Source organism: Mytilus galloprovincialis, chromosome 2 (genome assembly GCF_965363235.1).
Source record: "Mytilus galloprovincialis chromosome 2, xbMytGall1.hap1.1, whole genome shotgun sequence".
Lineage (NCBI taxonomy): Eukaryota > Metazoa > Mollusca > Bivalvia > Mytilida > Mytilidae > Mytilus > Mytilus galloprovincialis.
The window spans coordinates 12,671,167-12,694,349 of NC_134839.1; the positions used below are offsets into that span (position 1 = coordinate 12,671,167).

Below are 23,183 nucleotides of genomic sequence, written 5' to 3' on the forward strand. Positions count from 1 at the left end.
TAAGTTCTAACCCCCAGACCACCCCCCCTTGAATCCACACCTGAAACAATATTGATAAGTAAAAAAAACCAAGAGATGTGGTATGATTGCTAATGAGAAAACTGTCCACCAGAGTTCAAATGACAAATATAAAAACAATTAGAGGTCACCTTACAGCCTTCAACAATAAGAAAAACTTGTGCTGTATAGTCAGCTGTAAAAGACCCTGACATGAACAAATGAAAAATAATTCAAACAAAAAATAATGGCTTATAGATTCATAATTCAAATTTTTGTATGAAAGACGTGAACCAACAAAGGTTTCTAATGCCTATCTGAAAGGGGCTGATTATAAGAAATATTTTAAGAGTGTAAGGACTTCCTGTGAAATATTGTGAGGGTTGAACTCTTTTAGTATGATTATTTGAATATATCAAATAGCATTCATTTGAGAACTTTGGGGCTTTTTGAGGTTGCTTAAGGTTTTATCCATCAATAATATTGATTAACCACTGATATATAGTACTTCATAAAAACATCTTGACTATCTGTTATTGAATTTATCAATTGAGACTATAGATTTTCTAAATTCTTAGCTTTCTAAAGATATAGATGATTAACCTTTATGGAGTTGATCATTGAAAAAAAAATGTGTCTAAAAGAATAATTTTGCATACCTGCCAAATTTTTAAAATCTCCATAGGGGGTTTAATGCACAAGAGAACCTTATGCTCCTCATATTGTAATTTTTTTTTTAATCTAATACTATATTGTTTAAATGAGTATGTATGTGCTCAAATACCCTTTTAACTCAATGGATTCCTGTTTTGAGTTGACAGCTCATTGGGCACCCATATAAATAGTAAAAATTGGCAGGTCTGATATTGTGTCAAACTAGGTTATAAATTTCTTGATAGCAGGAACAATTTCTAGTTATCATCTCATATTTTTGTAGATGCAAAGATTTGGAGAACAACTATGAGTGTGCTTGTTTAGCTGGGTATACTGATAGGAACTGTCAGACAAACATAGATGAATGTGTAACCAACAATCAGCCATGCCAGAATGGAGCCACTTGCCATGATTTGGTTAGTTATGCATGTAGCAATTATTAAAATATAGATTTTATGAGGGGAGATTACGGACTAAAAAGTAAAATCACAAAAATACTGAACTCCAAGGAAAATTCAAAAAGAAAAGTCCTTAACAAATTACAAAATCAAAAGCTCAAACACATCAAACTAATGGATAACAACTGTCATGTTCCTGACATGGTACAGGCATTTTCTTATGTAGAAAATGGTGGAATGAATCTGGTTTTATAGCTAGCTAAACCTCTTACTTGTATGACAGTCGCATCAAATTTGATTATATTGACAACGATGTGTGAATTGCGTAATTGACTGTTATTTCCTGACAATCTATACAAGAATTCACATTTGCACTTCATATTAAAACTGTTTGCATGATCAACAGTTACAACCCATTAAAATTACCAAAAGAAGCTTTCTGTTCTTATAACTACATACTTTATGCTAAAACCATGAAACTACAAGATATAGCTAATTTTTAGCTGAATTTTTTGAAAAATACGACAGAATATTGGAATGCATCATGATGGCTTTCAATCAGCCAATCAACAGTATGGTTTCACCAATGAAACAAACAACTAATGTAATTATTCTTAATTTGTTTTCAGGTGAATGACTTCAATTGCACTTGTGCAGCAGGATGGACTGGACAGCAGTGTAACCAGGACATTAACGAATGCAGTCCACAGCCCTGCCAAAATGGTGCTACATGTCATAATTATCAAAATTTCTACAATTGTACATGTGTTGCTGGTTATAATGGTAAATACTTTTCTATATAAGTTTTTTGCTATTTTTTTATTGCAGTAAATCAATTAAGGAATATTATTTGATCTATTGCCACCACAAATACCCAAATTGACAGTGGCAACTCTTCAAATAATATGCTTATGCAATATTAAAACAAAAAAATCAATATGAAGTTATGAAATATCTCTGAAATGTCCACTGCAATTAATTGCCCAATCTTGTTGCAAATGACTGCAAAGGTCAATTTTGGAAATTATGGCATATATATACACCTATCAAAACACTTGTTATCATATTGTATTAGAAATCTTGATATATTTAGGGCATCTCAAAAATGACTATGATACAATTAGTCGAATTATAATTTTTTCAATGCTTATAATCATTAACTTTTTTTGTTGATGAAATTGTAGGTAAAAACTGTGAAAAGAACATTGATGATTGTGACCCAGATCCATGTCAGAATGGGGGATCATGTACAGATCTTGTCAATGGGTATAAATGTAACTGCGGTAATGCCTGGATGGGTAAGAACTGCTCGGAGGAATATGATGCATGTTCATTCTCGCCATGCAGGAATGGTGCCAACTGCTCCACAAACAAACCATCCAGACAATATAGCTGTGCATGTGTTACAGGATTTGAAGGCTCTGACTGTCAGACGAATATTAATGATTGTCAGAATGACTCCTGCACGTGGCCATTTAAATGCTTTGACCTGGTCAATAATTATACCTGTGCATGTCCTACAGGTTGGTGTAATATGTAATAAGGTTTTTCTTCAATCTTATAAGTGATAGTTAAAGACTGCATTTAATGCAAATGTACTTATTATTTTGCAACTTTCTGTCAACTGATATAAATTAAGGTATAAATTAATTAACACTACATTGAGATAACTCTGTAAAATCAGCTAATTGTTTTAATCACGTTGTATTATTAAGGAAATGATCAAAATCTGTGTATATCAAACTGCTTTATATCTAACCAATTTTTCCTATATAAATGTGTCTGGTTCAAGTTTTTTGAAATTTTGATATTTTTGTCAAAGGGTCAAAATAAATATTTTGTTAAAATATTAAGAAAATTAAACAAGCAAAATAAATTTAGTCAAGGTGTTCGGTACCACGTTAAGTAACTTTGATAGAAATTATTGTGAAACATAAGATCTGGGATCAGTTAATGTAAAAGTTTCAAGTATAATTCTAGTTTAATGTTGACAGTTGAAGAAAAATTTCCAGTCATAACTATGCATGCTTTGAATGATACCTCTTTCAAGAAAAAACCTTAAAGCATAATGAATATATGGTTGAGTTCATACATATTACCAGCATTTCAGAATTAACAAAACTCACTAGGAAAATAATGGACAAATACATATTGCAGCATTTAAATATATTGTGACATCGCTGTTGAAGTCATACATGCGTTTTATTGAACATTTAAATTCATGGTTAACTTGTACCAACAAAATCACCAAAAATTTGTTTCCAACAAAAAATGATGAATATACTGTATTTGCTCCATATTGAATTTGAATAATAAAGTACAATTTTTAAAACTACATATGGTTGTGAAAAGTAAAAATAGGCATTGAATAACAGAAGCAGAAATATGCCAAGTTTTGACAATGTAAGGTAAGATAGCTGCACAATAGGAGGAAACTGTGGTAGCTTTAGCTTTCATGGTATGAAATGAGGATGATTAAAAAGCACATGCAATACTTTTACTAATATTTTACTTCCTGCCAGTGTTATTTTTAAAATCTTTTGGCCTGTAGGTCAAATGGGGCTAAATGCTATTATATAGACAATTGTTTATTATAACCATAAGCTTTGAAAATCATATGGTGTTGTAAGAAATTTGCTATTGTTCTGAGTTTATTTTGTGCTTAGAAACCTAAAGAGAAAGATTTCATTAGATAAAAGCAATAAGGATCAATTAACTCACCCATTCTATTTTCATTTTTAGATTTTTAGATTTTGAGATCTGAATGAGTTGCAATTATATATCTTGATCTTTATAAATTCCTAAATTACATATGACACTTAAAAACTTTTTGTCGCTCTTTGAACCCATTTGAATCACTTTGAATTACATTTTCAGACCCTTTTAAGTTTTTTATGCCCCACTTCAATAGTAGAGGGGCATTATGTTTTCTGGTCTGTGCGTCCTTCCGTCTGTTCGTCCGTCCTTCTGTCCGTCCGTTCGTCCCACTTCAGATTAAAGTTTTTGGTCAAGGTAGTTTTTGTCGAGCCTGCAACTTTTGTTGCAGAAAGCTCGACATAGGGATAGTGATCCGGCGGCGGCGGCGGTGTTAGCTCACTTCTTAAAAGCTTTATATTTTAGAAGGTGGAAGACCTGGATGCTTCATACTTTGTATATAGATGCCTCATGTTACGAAGTTTCCGTCAGTCACATGTCCAATGTCCTTGACCTCATTTTCAAGGTTCAGTGACCACTTGAAAAAAAAATTAAGATTTTTTGTAATGTTGAATTCTCTCTTATTATAAGTAATAGGATAACTATATTTGGTATGTGCGTACCTGGCAAGGTCCTCATGCCCGTCAGACAGTTTTCACTTGACCTCGACCTCATTTCATGGATCAGTGAACAAGGTTAAGTTTTGGTGGTCAAGTCCATATCTCAGATACTATAAGCAATAGGGCTATTATATTCGGTGTATGGAAGGACTGTAAGGTGTACATGTCCAACTGGCAGGTGTCATCTGACCTTGACCTCATTTTCATGGTTCAGTGGTTATAGTTAAGTTTTTGTGTTTTGGTCTGTTTTTCTCATACTTTATGCAATAGGTCTACTATATTTGTTGTATGGAATGATTGTAAGGTGATCATGTCTAACGGACAGATGTCATCTGACTTTGACCTCATTTTCTTGGTTCAGTGGTCAAAGTTTAGTTTTTTAGTTTTGGTCTTTTTATCTGATACTATACACGATAGGTCAACTATATTTAGTGGATGGAAATATTTTATGAATTATATATTAGTCGCGCAGGTTTTATTTGACCTTGACCTCATTTTCAAGGTTCAGTGACCACTTGAAAAAAAAGTTAAGATTTTTTGTAATGTTGAATTCTCTCTTATTATAAGTAATAGGATAACTATATTTGGTATGTGCGTACCTTGCAAGGTCCTCATGCCCGTCAGACAGTTTTCACTTGACCTCGACCTCATTTCATGGATCAGTGAACAAGGTTAAGTTTTGGTGGTCAAGTCCATATCTCAGATACTATAAGCAATAGGGCTAGTATATTCGGTGTATGGAAGGACTGTAAGGTGTACATGTCCAACTGGCAGGTGTCATCTGACCTTGACCTCATTTTCATGGTTCAGTGGCTATAGTTAAGTTTTTGTGTTTTGGTCTATTTTTCTTAAACTATAAATATTAGGTCAACTATATTTGTTTTATGGAAGCATTGTTAGCTGTACATGTCAGCCTGGCATGGTTCATCTGACCTTGACCTCATTTTCATGGTTCACTTGTCTTTGTTTAGTTATCTTGGTTAATGTAACGTTTATGTGACAGTTGTAATAAAGCTTTATACTTAGGACTATCAACATAATATCAATGATTAGTAAAGAAGGCGAGACATTTCAGTGTGTGCACTCTTGTTGATGAAGCTGAAGTCCAATCAACTTGAAACTTAGAACACATGTTCCTTATGATATGATCTTTCTTATTTTAAAACAAAATTAAACTTTTGATCCCATTTTTATGGTCCACTGAACATAGAAATTAAAAGTACGAGTTTCAGGTTAAAGTTTTTGGTCAAGGTAGTTTTTGAATAAGCTGAAGTCCAATCAACTTGAAACTTAGTACACATGTTCCCTATGATATGATCTTTCTCATTTTAAAACCAAATTAGACTTTTGACCCCATTTTCATGGTCCACTGAACATAGAAATTAAAAGTGTGAGTTTCAGGTTCAAGTTTTTGGTCAAGGTAGTTTTCAATGAAGTTAAAGTCTAATCAACTTGAAACTTAGTACACATGTTCCCTTTTGATTGATCTTTTTACTTTTAAGGCCAAATTCGATTGTTTACCCAATTTCACGTCCATTGAACATGGAAAATAATAATGCGAGTGGGGCATCCGTGTACTTTGGACACATTCTTGTTTCCCATATGTATTTATTGTTTGCTGTAAACAGTAAAGATCTGATTATAAAGAATTTGCACGTTTAAGAATATTTAAAAGACATGTAATTAATTTGATAAATATTTTAATATACTCATTTGAAGACTATTGTCTGTTGGTAATCATCTACTTGTGTTTTTCAAAACTACTTCTTTAACCTAAGACACTTCTTAATTGCTGTTCTATTAAGATCCTTTCGAGTATTTATTCTACCTTAATTTATATAGGCTCAAACATTAGGTTAATAAGTAAACAGTTTGTAGTTATTACTTGCTTTCTGATTCCTCTAAGAAACGCAAATGAATAAGGATGAATCTTATCTTCTCCAAATGATGGCCAAGAACCTTCATATTTTTATTACCATAAAAATTGTTTTCAAATCTTTCTTCATATTCCATTTATATGCATTCAGGATACACTGGTGTAAACTGTACAGTAGAAATAAAGGAATGTGACAGCAACCCTTGTAAGAATGGTGGCACATGTATTGATCAGATTGGCAATTACACATGTAAATGTCCTCAAACATTTGTTAATTTGACTAAGTTTGGTAATGGAGAAAAACTAGAATTTTTGACTGGATACAAGGGAGAGCACTGTGAGATTAATATCAATGAATGTGCATTGAGACCATCCATTTGTTTAAATAATGGAACTTGTAAAGATGGAACTTCAAATTCAGAATATTACTGTCAATGTGGACCTGATGCCAATGGGATATATACTACAGGTCAGTAATACATATACAACAAAAATAATGTTGGGTAAAAAAAAAACTTTAAAGTACTGTTTACTATGAAAAAGCATTTGGTAGACGCTATTAACTATGACTCATTACACAAAAACAATTTAAGGTTACCAAATAAAAAAAAGGGAACATTATTTTAAATTTAATACTGAAATTCAATTGTCTGATAAAACATACATTGAAATCTTTAATAATTCTTTAAATTATGAAATGGTAAAATAGCTTTTTTTAAAGAATTCAATCTGAAATTTGTACCATTATGATACATCAATTGCCTAATTGGTTTTTGTTTTCAGTAAACTAAAACCAAACTAAATATTACACTTATGTACCTTAAGGTACTACAATCTGCTGATACCTAATTTGGCATTGCACAAGGTCATGTTTTTCTCTGACTGTTTAAATAACGTTTGTTCACTAAATCCATTGGATATTGGATGTGTACTGATTGATATTTTAGTCTTGCATGTTTTTTGTGGGATATAAAAATATCAGGCTTCTGTTCATTTGGTTCTGTTAGCGCTCTCATGTGTACGGTTTTTGCCGGATTTTTATGAAACTTATCAGATGTTTATTTCAGGTATGTCTTGGACAAGTTTGAAAATCAGTACCAATCGATTATTTTAAAAAGAGTCATGCCCCTGTAAAAACATGAATTGTTAGCCAGTGTTTAAATGGTTGTGTTGGTTTATGTCTGTAACATTTGTTTTGTTTCTTAAATGGTTTCTTAGAATGTTACAATCTGAAAGGACAGAGAAAGTGTCCAGAAATTTTGTCATATCTTAACCATTATATGAGAAGTGAAAAAAGAAATTTTTTATACTGTTTGAATAATCTTTTTGTTCTGATATATTTTTCAGGAAAGAATTGTGAGTTACGAACATCATACTGTGAATCATCAGACGATGTAAAAAATGATCCACCTGCCTGCAAAAATGGTGGTACATGTGTATCAGGGGACACAACTTATGCTTGTAACTGTACTCCAGGATTTAATGGTAATTGTCTTCCTTAGCAATTCAAAAATTGTTTAATTAATTGGACCAATCAAAAAAAAGATATATAAAGTTTGAGCAAGAACTTGGTAATTGTGTATTTTTCTTGGATTTTTTGGATATATGAATCATTTACTGCACGTCATATGTTTTTTGTTAATTCCTTTCAAAATATAAGCAAAGGTTATTGCAATATGCAAACTAATAACAGTATTCAGGCTTTTAAATGATATTGAGGTTAGTCAACATTATGACCTTTGAACTTTAAAATGTTTATAACTCCTAATGTCATCATTACTTCGGTCAATAAATTGTGATCATAAAATTTGTTTTTTTATTAGCTGGCTATATTTAGATATACATTTTCCAATGATGCAACATTTAATTTTCAGTTTCAATTATTTTGAGTATGAGCTGTGAACGGAAGTATCAAAATAAAGATATAACAAATTATGCAATGTTCAAGAAAATATATTATGACTAGCAGATAGGTGAAATATTTCTTTAAATACTGTTTTTGAAAGGTATTACCCAAAAAAATTATGATGAGCCTCTTGGTAAATTGAATTAGCATATATAAATGTTTGTACCGGTAATAAGTTTTTTTACAATCTTTGTAGAAATACATTCAATAGATGAAGTAAAAAATAAAAATATTTGTTGGATTTCAGGAAGAAGATGCGAAATCAATATTAACGAATGTGAATCTAATCCCTGTCAATACAATGGGACTTGTAATGATGGTATAAATGGGTACACCTGTGACTGTATACCAGGTATAACTGGTCCAAACTGTGAGACCGACATCAATGAATGTGCCTCTGCACCTTGTTTGAATGAGGGTCAATGTCATGATAGAATTAATGGGTAAGCCTTCATAAATGAATCAGATTTTCATTGTGGAAATATTTGCTTTTTGTTAAAATTTGTGCACCAGATAGAACTTTGAAAAATAAATAATGTTTACTCATGATTTACTCATGCAGGAGAACTCTTTATTGAAGGAAAATAACTTAAGAACATGTTTTCATTTGATATAGTTCTCCCTGAAATAGAATTGTTTATTTTTTAAGTCACTTATATGATTGATATTGTAATAATAAGTTTCTATTCAGCTTTGTTATTTCCGAAGTTCCTAAAACAGTTGTACAGTACACAGCAGGGTATAAATGCATGACAGAAAATGGAATTCTTTATATTTTTCATCTTATTTTTCAGTGTTAAAATACATCCAAAACATAATAATTGACTAAATTTTAAAATTAATATTAAAAAAACTGGGGGATTATTTTACTTCAACTCTATATAGGATACACTTATTATTAATATAAATAACAATAACACTTAAATATAAACATATCTAAATGAGATACTTTAGAAATATTTTTTTATATTAATAAATATTTGTTGATAAAATATTTTGGTTATTAGAATTGAAGTCACTAACCTATTTCCTGTTTGTTGAATTATTTTCTATACTGGTACTTCTGTTTAATGGATTGAATTTTAGTATTTTTTTTAAAATATTTTACTAAATGTTATCTAGATACACTTCAACCTTGCTGCTAAAGATGATATTCAAATAATGTATGCCTCATTTATTATATTATGTTTCAACCAACAATGATTCCATTAAAGTGAGCAGTTGTCTCATTTAACAATAGATATTTTATAAGATCTGTAAGATCACATAATAATCTAAAATAAATCTCTTAGTTCAAGATATTATAGTAAAGTTATCTCCCTTTTCAGATATGTGTGTAATTGTACAGATACAGGATTTAATGGAACAGAATGCCAGTTTAACATTGATGATTGTGCTATCTTAGACCCATGCAAAAACAATGCTTCATGTACAGATCTTATTAAAGTAAGAGTTACTTATGGTCTGGTTATGTGGTCAGAAAATTTCAAGTATGCTTATCCTACACACCCTCGGAAGTCAACCAATCAAACATATTGGATTAGAAATTTGAGAACATACTTTCTATTCTAAGTGTTGTGTAAAGTTTATGAACAAGACCCCTAATTTTCAATTCGAATATATTTTCAAAGCTTTGTAACGCCAAAGACTTTGAAATTACTATTTGAAATTTTTCTACCAAGCATTCAGCAATAAAAGTGAGATACAATAAGTCAGCATAATATGTTTGATTAAAGTATTAGCCTCGCCTCTTTTGGGGAGATACATAATATTCATAGATATGTTCATGTGTTAACGTAATGGTTCCCAGATATGATCTCTGTGTTTCATAAGAACTATTTTAACCTTTGATTAACCTTTGCTTAGCTTAAGTTTCAGAAGGTTCCTTCACACTAAGTGAACTTCAATATATTTTAGAATATATTAGAAAATATATATTTTATGAGTTGAATTTGCAGAATTTTCTCTCATGATTATGTTTTTATTCCCCATTTATGGGCATTATGTTTTCTGGTCTGTGCGTCCGTTTGTCCTACTTCAGGTTAAAGATTTTGGTCGAGGTAGTTTTAGATGAAGTTGAAGTTCAATCAACTTGAAACTTAGTAAACATGTTCCCTATGATATATTCTTTCTAATTTTAATGCCAAATTAGAGATTTTATCCCATTTTCACGGTCCACTGAACATAGAAAATGATAGTGCGGATGGGGCATCCATGTACTGGGGACACATTCTTGTTTTCTATTGATTTTATGCTTCCAAAATCAACACTAAACTACAAAAAATATAACAAATCCTGTTTTTGTTTGTAGGACTACAGATGTAATTGTTTCCCAGGATATACGGGTAAAAATTGTGAGACTGACATTGATGAGTGTGATTCAAGCCCATGTCAGTATAATGGTACATGTAAACAGAGGTCCATTCAGAACACTCCAGACTTTTCCTACTTTAATGCAGAAGGATATAATTGCAGTTGTATTCCTGGAATAACAGGTAATATTTTAATTAGAATGAAATATTTATGTACTTTTCATTTTCATTCTGTCTTTTGGATTTTTGTTCAACTTTGCATCTTTTTGTCTTGGATTTGAAAAGCAGTTAGGGGAAAGATTTATACAGATGTACTGATTAGACCATTCTAGTCAAAATACAAGTTTCTTTTTCTAAGTTTCATTTGTATGCTGCTTGGGGAAAAGTGTCTACCAAACAGTATGAACTTCATTTCTGACTAATATTGCATTATGTTTTATACCCCATGTAAATGAGTAGTCAAGGGGTATATATAAATCAATGACTTTCATCAAGTCATGCCCATCAAACTTTTGAAAACCTTTAAATTCATTGGATATATATATGATTTTATATCAAATTGTGTACTATTTGTAAGATCTTGTAAGGGTGCATGGTGGGTATCTTAGCAGCCTCACTCTGATTTTTATTTTACTTTTCATTTACTAGATTATTAAGTGTTACAACCAAATTCAGATCTTAGGATACTTAGAGATCAATATTCATAGTACTAAACTTAATAGTGCATCTAATTATAGTGTGTTCCAAAAGAAATAGATGCTCTGATATACTTTTAATGGTTCACCGACCAAGCTTTATAACCTAGTTCAGATCTCAAGCATAAGTAACCTACAATGATATTATGGTGATTGATCTAGAACATGCTTAAAAAAGTGATATCATCTGAGATGATTTCAGAAGAAATAAAAAGACACAAGCCAAGTTTAATTGTTAGAGCTATTTTCCTTATGCTTGTAGTTCAAAGGTTTGGTTGGCTTGCTTGCTTTGATTGTATAATTGTTTGTCAATCAAATTTTATTTATTTATTTGAAAAATTTATATTTTAGGTGATAATTGTGAAATCAACATAGATGAGTGTGTAAATAATACTTGTCAGTTTGGTTCAACTTGTGTGGATCAAATAAATGCCTACACATGTTCGTGTGCTCCTGGTTACCGTGGAGACAGATGCCAGACAGAAATTGATGAGTGTGTAGAGTTTCAACCATGCCAGAATGGTGCCACATGCAAAGATCAAGTTGCTGATTATAACTGTTTATGTCCAGAGTTTTATATGAGTAAACAGTATGGCGGGAAAAATTGTACCGTACAGTTGACCAGTTGTGTGGATAATAATTGTACAAACGGTGCTACATGTAAACCATATTTAGTGAATGAAGCTACAAATAAACAGGCATACACATGTGCATGCTTGAATGGTTTCACAGGAGATCTGTGTGAAGTTTCAACAACTGTGTCCTTTAAAAATAATTCTTTTTTTCAAAATTCACTGACAAATTTGGTCAACAACACAATATCCATCCGATTCAGGACAACATTGTCTAAAGGATTAATTTTTGCATGGGATGGAAATTATGTGACGTCTGCCCTTTTTTGTACAGTAGAACTGTTTAATGGAATGTTGTATGTGACATACCCAACAGGGGAGACAAACCAAGCTGTAACTAAAAATTACCATTTTCCTTATATGGTCAATGATTCTCTCTGGCATGAAGTCAAAATAACACAAACTGCTGATGAGTTGTATTTTGAATTGAAAAGCAGCAAATGTTCGTCAATTTCAAGTTGCAGGAAAAATGTGAGCTATACAATTGGGGCTCCAAAAAATAATATATCATTCGGAAAATCTGCAAGTGCATTTAGAACTAGTAAGACAGTGTCTAAATCAAACTGGATTGGCTGCATGCAGGATATACATATAAATGATCAAGTTTTGACCAAGAGTTCATTGCCTGATGCTGTAAATGTTGTAGATGGTTGTGCAAGGACAATTCAATGTACACCAGATTCTTGTAACGAAAGAGGGACATGTATAGACTTGTGGTATAAATATCAATGTGTTTGTAAAAGACCGTACCATGGGACAGACTGTGAAAAAAGTAAGAATTCTTTTCAAGTAATTAATAATTTAGTTAATGAGTTAAAAAAAAAAAAGGACTAGCACATACTTTCATAATTGTAGTTTTCTTAAAAGAAGTTAAATAAAGATATTCTTATATGAGTATGAGTCATATATGACGTTTAAAAATATTTAATCTAATTATATAGAAAATAGACAGATTAAAAGATATGGTTGATTAATATCAATAATTGAGGCTATTAATTATGCTGAAGAAGAGACTGAAAAGTCCAAAATCATTTCATTTAGTTGCTTTTAAACTATAAATATATAGTGTATAAATACTAAGTAGCACAATATTTCAGAACACAATTTGCTGCTGCATTAAATGTAAATGAATTAATATTTTGTTTCTTTAGGTTTTACTGCTGCTACTTTTGCCAAAGGTGACAGAACAAGTTGGACCAGTTTCGACATAAGCAGTTTAAAAGCCTCACTCCAGAGCACTTTAGATATATCATTCTTTTTCCGTACCAGGGAAACACAAGGTCTCATGATGTTTTTAGGAAATCAGGGATCTACATATATTACATTAGAGCTGTACAAAGGATACATCTTAAGTCGGATAGTTCTGTGCAGTTTTCGTCAAGCTTTCTATATTAATGAGACAACATTTAATAATGGCGCTCAACATTTCACAAGAGTTCAATTGAAGGACAATATGTTTACTCTAAATATCGACACATTTTCCGTCAATGATTCAGTATCATCAACCCAGTGTCCATTTAATGCAGATTACCTTAACGTCGGTGGGGAAATTCCAGAAAACTTTGGAACTGGAAGAAGAAAACGTAATGCTGATTTCACAATTAGTATGGACGATATATCTAGTTTACCATCTGTTGGTAGATACAAAGGAACAATACAAGATATTGAATTGAACAATCACAAATTACTGTTTTATCCAGAAATTGGAGTGCCAAGCATTAATGCATCCAATGTCTCCAGTCTTGAAGAAGGGGAGATTACTGAAGATATATGTAGTAGTTTTCCTTGTGATAACAATGGAACTTGTACCAATGTATTCTTCAATGATTTTCAGTAAGTTTTCTCAATTTCTGTAGGAGATATTTTATAAATTAATGCATTTAAGATGATTCAGAAACATCTTTTTCTCTTTTTAAAATTTTGTATTTACAGTTTTTTTTGTTTAAAAAATAATTAAATATTTTTTTTTTTTAATTATGTGGTACTGTTTAGTTTTATTCTAACCATACAAACAAGAGGCACAATGAATTTTGTTCAGTATCTGATAAATGGATTTCTGTTTTTGATATAGTAAACTTGACTAGTTACAAAGAAGTGATGAGTTGTTTTTAAATACAAAATAGAACTGGAGTAAAATAAATAAGAAATTTTTAAACATCATAAAAAGATTTTCATATATGAAAAATAGAAATCTTTATTTCTTTTTTTTCAGTTGTGCTTGTCCCCATGGATTTATTGGTAAAAACTGTAGTGAATTGGATTTCTGTAAAGATTATTCCTGTCCTGCTGGATCAGAATGTAACACTTTACCGGATGGCTATGAATGTGAGTTTTACTACACATATTTTTATTGACTGTATGATATCAGAGTTATCTCCCATTGAATGTAACTAAGACAGTATTACTTTTTTCTGTCAGTAATTGTCCTGAAAACACAATTAGTTTGTAATGCATTTATTTTAGACAATAAATTCAAATTGAAAAAAAATTGCACCTGCTCTGTCTCAAAAGATTTTTACAGCTATGTGTACTACTTTTGAGAGAAACAATATCAAAATTAAGAAATGATATCAAAATTATAATGAAGTTTAATTACTTTAACTCAAAATATGGACAAGTCTGTGTAAAGTGGGTCTAAAATTCAGTTTGACAGCTTTAGACATACATTACTGCTTTAACATATAGATTCATCACCCAATTTTTAACATGTTATCTCCTTCTGAATATTTCATGCATAAGATATCAAGAAATAAATTTTAAAGATGTATGAAAAGAATTTGCAAGTTATACGTACACTGTTTACACTAGGAACTGTGTGTGTAGACAATGAAAAAATAAAGGACCAATTTTTAATTTTATGTAAATGCAATATTTTACATTTTTTGTTAAATTTATGTTTTATGTTTTTTTTAGGTATAAGCACTGCCACATTAACAGGAACTCCAACTGCTCCTTCTTTCATTACCTATGATAAACATATAAAGTCAGATTACAAGATTCACGAAATTTCTTTGAAATTACGAACTATTGTCCGAAATGGCCATATATTGCTGATAAAAAATGAAAATGATCTGTATATTAAAATTGAGCTTATTGGAGCTAATGTTGTGGCAACATGCAAGTTAGATAATTTAGCAGAACAGAAAATCATGGTGGATTTATTGATCAGTGATAAATCTTGGTATACGGTTTCCCTAACTGAGAAGGACAAAGACCTGACGCTAACGGTCAAGGGAGTTAACCAGGAGGCTACAAATACGACAGTGATGTCGGCTAATGCTATTTCAATTCAAACATTGGTGAATTATGGAACATCGTCACCATCTATAGAGCTTGGATTTACATCTTTAATTTCACCCTTGGCACACCACTATTACAGTGGATGTCTCAAAGAAGTCAGAATTGGGGGAATACTATTACCATTTTATCAACAACACCTGTTTACCAATTTCACAACGGAGCAATATTTTTCTGTAAAGGCGAAACTAAATCTTCAAAATGATTGTGTTGGTGGGACTGGTTGTACAGACAATCAATGTAAACATGGAACTTCCTGTATGGCAGGTTACTATGGTTACCAGTGTAATTGTACAGGAAGTGGTTACAATGGTGATTGGTGTCAGACAAATGTTAATGATTGTGAAGTAGGAATATGCTATGACAAATACAACCAAGGGAAATGTGTTGACAAGGTCAATGGTTTCTATTGTAAATGTAGACCAGGTTATACAGGAACAAGGTATGTTGTCTAGAGATGTCATAGTCCTTGAATAGCCTCACAAGGTCAATGGTTTCTATTGTCAATGTAGACCAGGTTATACAGGAACAAGGTATGTTGTCTAGAGATGTCATAGTTCTGCAATAGCCTCACAAGGTCAATGGTTTCTATTGTCAATGTAGACCAGGTTATACAGGAACAAGGTATGTTGTCTAGAGATGTCATAGTCCTTGAATAGCCTCACAAGGTCAATGGTTTCTATTGTAAATGTAGACCAGGTTATACAGGAACAAGGTATGTTGTCTAGAGATGTCATAGTCCTTGAATAGCCTCACAAGGTCAATGGTTTCTATTGTAAATGTAGACCAGGTTATACAGGAACAAGGTATGTTGTCTAGAGATGTCATAGTTCTGCAATAGCAAGAAATCTTTAATTGAAAATAAATACAAATATTTTTACCCATTTAAAATTTTTAAGATCTATCACCACATTTATTTCGTGTCAGAAACCTACATTTTGTCAAAATTTGATCACAATCCAAATTCTGACAGTATCAAGCTTGAATACTGTTTCCAAACTTGCATCAACTGTATAGATTCTATGTCTGTGGTTATTATCCGACTGCCCTCTGTGAAGCACTTTATTAATCCTAGTTTAAACTTTTATGAAAATGTTCCATGTTTTTTTTGTAAATACTGTATATAATCAGAGTTATCTCCCATTGACTGTAACTATTTTATCATGTAAAATGATTCAATACCCATTAGAATCTTTGTTATATTGATAAATTTCCGAGTAATAACCACCAGTGCCTAAATAATTGATACATATGAATAGATTTTATTCTTTTCTATGTAAGCATGTTTTTTTTTTAATTTAAGTTTTTCTAAAAATCTTTTAAAACTCAGCAAGGTCGATTGTTTTCTAAAATCTGAAGATGATGATTTATTTTTATTTTGTGAAAATTCCCTCCCATCTTTATAGGTTTACTGATTATATCAAATTTGTGTTGACTCTTGGCAAACAAACCTGAAGATTATTGCAGTAAAAGTAAACAAATTTTCAATATTATTTGTTTGCTTGATTTATTATGTGTAAACAGAATCTTTGAATTATTTATATAATTGTTTAACTACTTAACCAGATTAGGCAAGACCTGACATTTTATGATTAATTTGGACACGTTTTTATATGATAAAAGTTTACTCTATTTTAGCCTGTAGCATTGTTAAGTTACAATGAGGAAGTAAAAAAACAAAAAGAATATTTATGTGACTGCAAAATAATTAATTTGCAAAAACACATAACAAAACATTACTATTTTAAAACATGGGACAATTCTTGTAGTTTTCAAAAGTTACTGGTGAATTCAGTTTCACTATTTGTTCAAAATCATGCTGTATTTTATTCAACCCCTCTTGAAAATTTAAGGAGGCCTTTGTGTTTGTTGATTCCTGTAGGAAAGATAAACTGTTTTATGATAATCTGTGAAATTGTTTATGCATCTCCCTGTTGTGATGTCCATTTTTGTCACAATCTGACTTAATGGTTGCCATGAATGGTTGTTAAACACCCTCTATTATTGTATATAATGTTCATTTTTGTCCTGAACATGCATGAAACATTTGCCACTGGACTTAGCAATAACTTTTGGTTAAGGTACTTAATTACATTGAAGTTGTCGACACATTAACTTGAAACCTAGTACATATGTTCATTACGATGTGAACTATTATAAATTACATTTTTATTAATTGTTTGATGATCTTAATTTCAAGGTCTATTGAATTAAGAAAAACAGTGTCATTATAACCCCCCCCCCCCCCCCCCCCCCCGCGTCAGTTTTAAATTCTATTTTTAGTATGATAGTTTAAATCTTATGACAGTTTATAAGGTTGTTTGTTCTGATAGTATAAGGTATAAAGATAAAATAAGCTATTTATAAAGGAGAGAGATAAATTTAAAAAGATAAAAGTAGATGATTGATGGGTCTATAAGTCGTCCTTAAGATGATAACAAACACAAAGTTGGCCATTGAATTTGTCTTTCTTCATTGATTCTGTGAATTAGAAGATACAATACTATTTTTTGTCGAGCCTGCAACTTTTGTTGCAGAAAGCTCGATATAGGGATAGAGATCCGGCGCGGCGGCGTTAGATAATTTCTTAAAAGGTTTATATTTTAGAAGGTGAAAGACCTGGATGCTTCATACTTTGTATATAGATGCCTTATGTTACAAAGTTTCTGTCAGTCACATGTCCAATGTCCTTGACCTCATTTTCATGGTTCAGTGACCACTTAAAAAAAAAGTTCAGAATTTTTGTAATGTTGAATTCTCTCTTATTATAAGTAATAGGATAACTATATATTTTGGTATGTGCGTACCTTGCCCGTCAGACAGTTTTCACTTGACCTCGACCTCATTTCATGGATCAGTGAACAAGGTTAAGTTTTGGTAGTCAAGTCCATATCTCAGATACTAGCAGCAATAGGGCTAGTATATTTGGTGTATGGAAGGACCGGCAGGTGTCATCTGACCTTGACCTCATTTTCATGGTTCAGTGGTTAAAGTTAAGTTTTTGTGTTTTGGTCTGTTTTTCTTATACTTTATGCAAAAAGGTCTACTATATTTGTTGTATGGAATGCTTGTAAGGTGTACATGTCTAGCGGGCAGATGTCATCTGACCTTGACCTCATTTTCATGGTTCAGTGGTCAAAGTTAAGTTTTTAAGTTTTGGTCTTTTTATCTAATATTATATGCCAAAGGTCAACTATATTTGGTGTATGGAAATATATTATGATCTGTATGTCAGTCCTGCAGATTTTATTTGACCATGACCTCAATTGCACGGTTCATTGCACAGTGTTAAGTTTTTGTGTTTTGGTCTATTTTTCTTAAACTATAAGTAATAGGTCAACTATATTTGTTGTATGAAAGCTTTGTTAGCTGCACATGTCTGCCTGGCATGGTTCATCTGACCTTGACCTAATTTTCATGGTTCATTGGTCTTTGTTTAGCTATCTTGGTTAATGTTAAGTTTATGTGACAGTTGTAATAAAGCTTTATACTTAGGACTATCAACATAATATCAATGATTAGTAAAGAAGGCGAGACATTTCAGTGTGTGCACTCTTGTTGTAAAGAAAATGTCCTTTTATGAATACAAGAAAGATTATTTTATACATTATTGATTGATTATTGGTTGATTAACATCCAGTGGCAAATATTTCAAGCATGTGCAGGATGAAAACAAATTAACAATAAATATCATAGGTAGGTCCAGTAATAGAAATTTGAACTGCTATGGAAAATGAGGGTGTAATTATGATAGAGATTTAGTGTTGCAACAGGCCACCTACAACCCTTTATAAAAAAATAAGTGAAAGGTATACAGTAGAAATTTTAAATGAAAATTCAATTTGGCATATGTCAAAAGTGCATAAAGAACAAAATAATTGTCTAAGAAAAAAGAAAAGGTACCAGTACAACAGTATTAAGAAGTATATCGAGCGCAGTGAACAATATTCCAAATGTTCCAGTGAAAACATAATAAATGTATATTTGAGTACTTTTGAATGACAATATGTAGGAAAATAAAAGTATAATAGGACATTTTATTATGCTGAAGGACATAAATAGTTTCTCTTCTCTTTATGACATATTTTTCTTTTAACTACTGTGACACATATATGTATTAGGAAAGTTTTGGCAATGATCTTTGCATTCATACATCCAAGGTTTTCATAAACTCAAGGATTTTTTCTGTTTGGATAGACTGGAATACTGTTTAACTGACCTTTCAACTCATATTACCTGTTGAGATAGTGAAAACTCTTTATTTATGAGTTCAGTGATTGAAAAAGGAGTTTTTATATTTTTTGTGTGAACATAAAAGGAGATGAGATTGAGAAAAATAAATAGAATTAAGTATATGTCAACTTGAAGTCAGTAGATTTTTATATCAGTTAATCAATATTATGATCAAATGATTTAACACCTGGTGAAAGATGGATTGTCCTTTTATATGATGTAGGTGTTATTGCCGTCTAGCAAATGCAGGGACAAAAATCATTAGATAAATAGTAGGCTGCTGAATATGTGACTTTCGCATTTATGAAGGGACTTAGGAGTTGCATTTCAGGAGTGAACTATTACTTGGCATTACTATGCATTAGCTCTACATTAATTTTTGAACTGTGATTTTTTAGGAATCAAATTAAATAGAAAATAGGTGTTTCTAGCGTTGATAGTATTTGTTTCCTAGAAAATAATGTTACAATTCCTATTAATAAACTTTTGGAATTACAATTGATATATTTTTGGAATTACAATTCGTATTTATAAACTATGATGGATAATGTACTGGTGATTTAGAAATAAACTGACACTGCTACTTAACTTTACGAATGTCAAATTTTGTTTAGTGTTATCTTGGCCATGGAAGGTCAAAATGTTTGAGACCTTTTTGAAATATCATTAGGACTTTAAATATCATGGTGATAGGGTATTACAATGAACCGTTAAATAGATTTACGAGGAAATAAATTGGCTTAAGGATTTGTGATTGATGGAATTACCTATGTTGCATTTTCTGTCTTTGTTAAATATCAGTCTGGTTTAATTTGTTCAGAACATAGAAATATTGAAATCTTAATATTTATTCAGAGCAATTAGAAGAATTTCTTTTTGCAACACATTCATATAAGATTGAGAATTAATCTGGCTACATAATGCCTTAAGGATTGTGATATTAACCACCTTGGAACAGTTTATAGATGAAATGCTAGAATGCCTTTAAGAGTTAGCATTTGATTTCATACTTATTAGCTGTGTTTATATAGTCTACCAAAATGAATAAAGTCATTTGGATTATACATTTGGGAAACATCCAAAGATGATGACAACTGTTCAAGTTATATTAGGATTATCTGTTCTGTATCTTTCATTATTGTTACTTTCCATTCCTAGTTGTGAGACTGAAGAAGCTGGATGTAACCCATCATGCCAGAATAATGCTTCCTGTCAACAGAATAAATGTCAGTGTGGAACATCACTTGTTGGCCAATCTTGTGAAGTTGATGTAAGTTAATGTTTCAATTATAAGTGTAATACATGTACCACCATTGATGTGTCCCATATTAATCTTTGTTGAATTTGCAATTTTCAAAAACTTGTACAGAATTTATCTTTGTTTTAAAAAAAGAAAAACTTGGCATTAGTACAGATTTATCCTGTCCAATCTATTGACAAAATTTTACATTACATTTCATTACATAAAAAAATAGCTATCACTGGGATTTAACCAATTAAATTTCACCCATTATTTTCCTTTGAAACAAGCTTTATTAACCATGTAACCTCAAGTTTCCAAAATATTTAATATAAACACCAAACAAAAAATAAAAGTGCTTTGAAATACTCAAGATATATGTTCTCTGTAAAGAAATGTAGGATTAATTTCCTACAACTGTCAAATTGAATTTCAACCCTTTTTTGTATGCTGTGATGTACTATGATTTGGTGGTATAACACAATAAGTTGTAGTAGAATAAGAACTATTAAATAGCAACAAGCATGTGATTCTGTGTAACAGATAAATTAAACAAACTATTGTAAATTTTATTCACATGTTGTAGTTTATATGTATTAAAATAAACTTTTTATGGTAAAAGCAAAATCAGAAAACCTTTTTGAAACAGTCAATGTATAATTTTAAAAAGATAAAGATATAGTATATGTAAATCCTCTCTGTAGGTTGAATGAGCTTTTACCATCCTATTCATTAATCCTGCTAAGTTGTCTGAATAAGAAATTGATATGAAATTCAGACACTATTTTAGGAACCTAATAGTAAACCCAGGCCAAGTTGATTTGAAATAATTTAATTTCAAAGCCATTTTAACAACGACTAGTTTTTAGAAATGATCATATTTGCCCATTGGTTCTTTGATATCTAACGATTACTAACCATGTTTTCATATTTTGGGCCCTGTTATCAAATTGTTCCACATTGAGGTCTAAAGGTTCCAAAATAAAACTTTTTTGTTTGATTTCATCAAAAATTGAATTCTCAAGGTTCTCTGCTTTGGTGAATCTAACATGTATTTAAATTTTGTGATATATATGACCAAGATAGATAAATGCCCAATTTTAAATTTTAAAATTTTTAGACCATATTATTTCTGTGTCAGAATCCTATGCTGTGTCAAACATTTGATCACAATCCAAATTCAGAGCTGTACAAATCTTGAAAGTAGTGTTCCTACTTTTCCCAACTGTTTCAAGTCAGGTTGGTTGTATAAAGCTGTGCCCATTATTGTGACCAAGTTTGATTTCGAGTTAATATATATCCTTAGCATTATTTTAGATTTCATGTTAAGCTACAGCTTGTTCAACTTATGTCACAAATTTTCTGTTAAATAACTTCAGTATGCTTTTAACATATCATTAACACCAAGTTAGGAACTTATTAAGAGGGACAGAATTAGGACCTTTATCAGGATTATTAGGCCTTTATTTTTATGGTAATTTGTGATCAGGCCTTTGTGTTCACAGTCATTCATGATTTTTACCTGGAATGAAAGATTACCGTAATTGTTTTTGGGATCCAAGACACAATACTTTTTTTTTTTTTGGGGGGGGGGGGGGAATCAGGATTACACTTCCTCCTAAGGCCCCTCTCTTTACCTAGTTCTTGCTGTAAGTCAAATTTTGTGTTCAGATGCATACATACTAAGTACAGACACATTCTTTTTTATTTCGATTAGATACAAAACCACAAAGCATAAATGCAAACTAATATCTCCGAAATTTTCCTTGGCTTAAAAAGCATCAATTAATACAAAAAAGAATGGCAATGAATAAAACTTAATTAATTTATTAAGTCTTTGTTTAAAAGTTAGTTAGTACATTGTAATAATCATTTATCTTGTATATACACAGGCAGCATCAAATTGTACAGATACACCATGCAAAAGTGGTGGACAGTGTCTGGATTTAACAGGGGTAAGTTTACCAATATTTTTAAAGGTGGTACTAAACACCTTCACTGAAATAATTTGGCTCATCAATTTTCATTAAATTGTGACAAAATTCTGACTTTGACCCTGTTACAAAAAAGCAGTTTGACAAGCACTGAATTTGATCATTATGAAGCTTAATATTAGAAAATGATGAAAACATTCAACTGATTTTTATGCCCCACCTACGATAGGGGCATTATGTCCGTTCGACCGTCCGTTCGTCCCGCTTCAGGTTAAAGTTTTTGGTCAAGGTAGTTTTTGATGAAGTTGAAGTCCAATCAACTTGAAACTTAGTACACATGTTCCCCATGATATGATCGTTCTAATTTTAATGCCAAATTAAAATTTTGACCCGAACTTCACAGTCCACTGAACATAGAAAATGATAGTGCGAAGTTCAGGTTAAAGTTTTGGGTTGGAGATGGAAGATTTTCTCGTGGGTTTGAACCCACCCCCACTGAAAAATTGTCATTTTCCGTCTATTTTCCGATTATAAAACGACCTGGAGAGATGAACATTGACCAGACTGTGTTCCTTTGTCATTCAAGTCTTACCCTATAGTTACTGCAGTCCATTCATGCCAACTTGGAGTAAATGGGACTTAAGTGTCTTGCTGGCGAATTTTTATTGTCAAGTCAGGTCTGCCTAAATGTCTGT

General features: G+C 31.4%; 1 protein-coding gene across 4 annotated transcripts in view; it reads left to right on the forward strand.

Annotated features, from left to right (window-relative positions):
* LOC143062923 (uncharacterized) overlaps nt 1-23,183 on the forward strand; it is an 81,244-nt gene that overhangs the window by 36,053 nt on the left and 22,008 nt on the right. For 2 of the 4 annotated variants that reach the window (XM_076234747.1, XM_076234750.1), the window contains 15 exons: nt 935-1,067; nt 1,679-1,832; nt 2,234-2,572; nt 6,391-6,708; nt 7,587-7,724; nt 8,393-8,588; nt 9,474-9,591; nt 10,457-10,640; nt 11,504-12,556; nt 12,936-13,617; nt 13,997-14,109; nt 14,698-15,476; nt 15,659-15,705; nt 20,473-20,584; nt 22,447-22,509. In XM_076234747.1, the coding sequence (XP_076090862.1) occupies nt 935-1,067; nt 1,679-1,832; nt 2,234-2,572; nt 6,391-6,708; nt 7,587-7,724; nt 8,393-8,588; nt 9,474-9,591; nt 10,457-10,640; nt 11,504-12,556; nt 12,936-13,617; nt 13,997-14,109; nt 14,698-15,476; nt 15,659-15,705; nt 20,473-20,584; nt 22,447-22,509 (4,429 nt within the window). Of the gene's footprint in view, nt 1-934; nt 1,068-1,678; nt 1,833-2,233; nt 2,573-6,390; nt 6,709-7,586; nt 7,725-8,392; nt 8,589-9,473; nt 9,592-10,456; nt 10,641-11,503; nt 12,557-12,935; nt 13,618-13,996; nt 14,110-14,697; nt 15,524-15,567; nt 15,615-15,658; nt 15,706-20,472; nt 20,585-22,446; nt 22,510-23,183 lie in introns of all 4 variants that reach the window. The other 2 variants (XM_076234748.1, XM_076234749.1) reach the window with 2 other exon arrangements.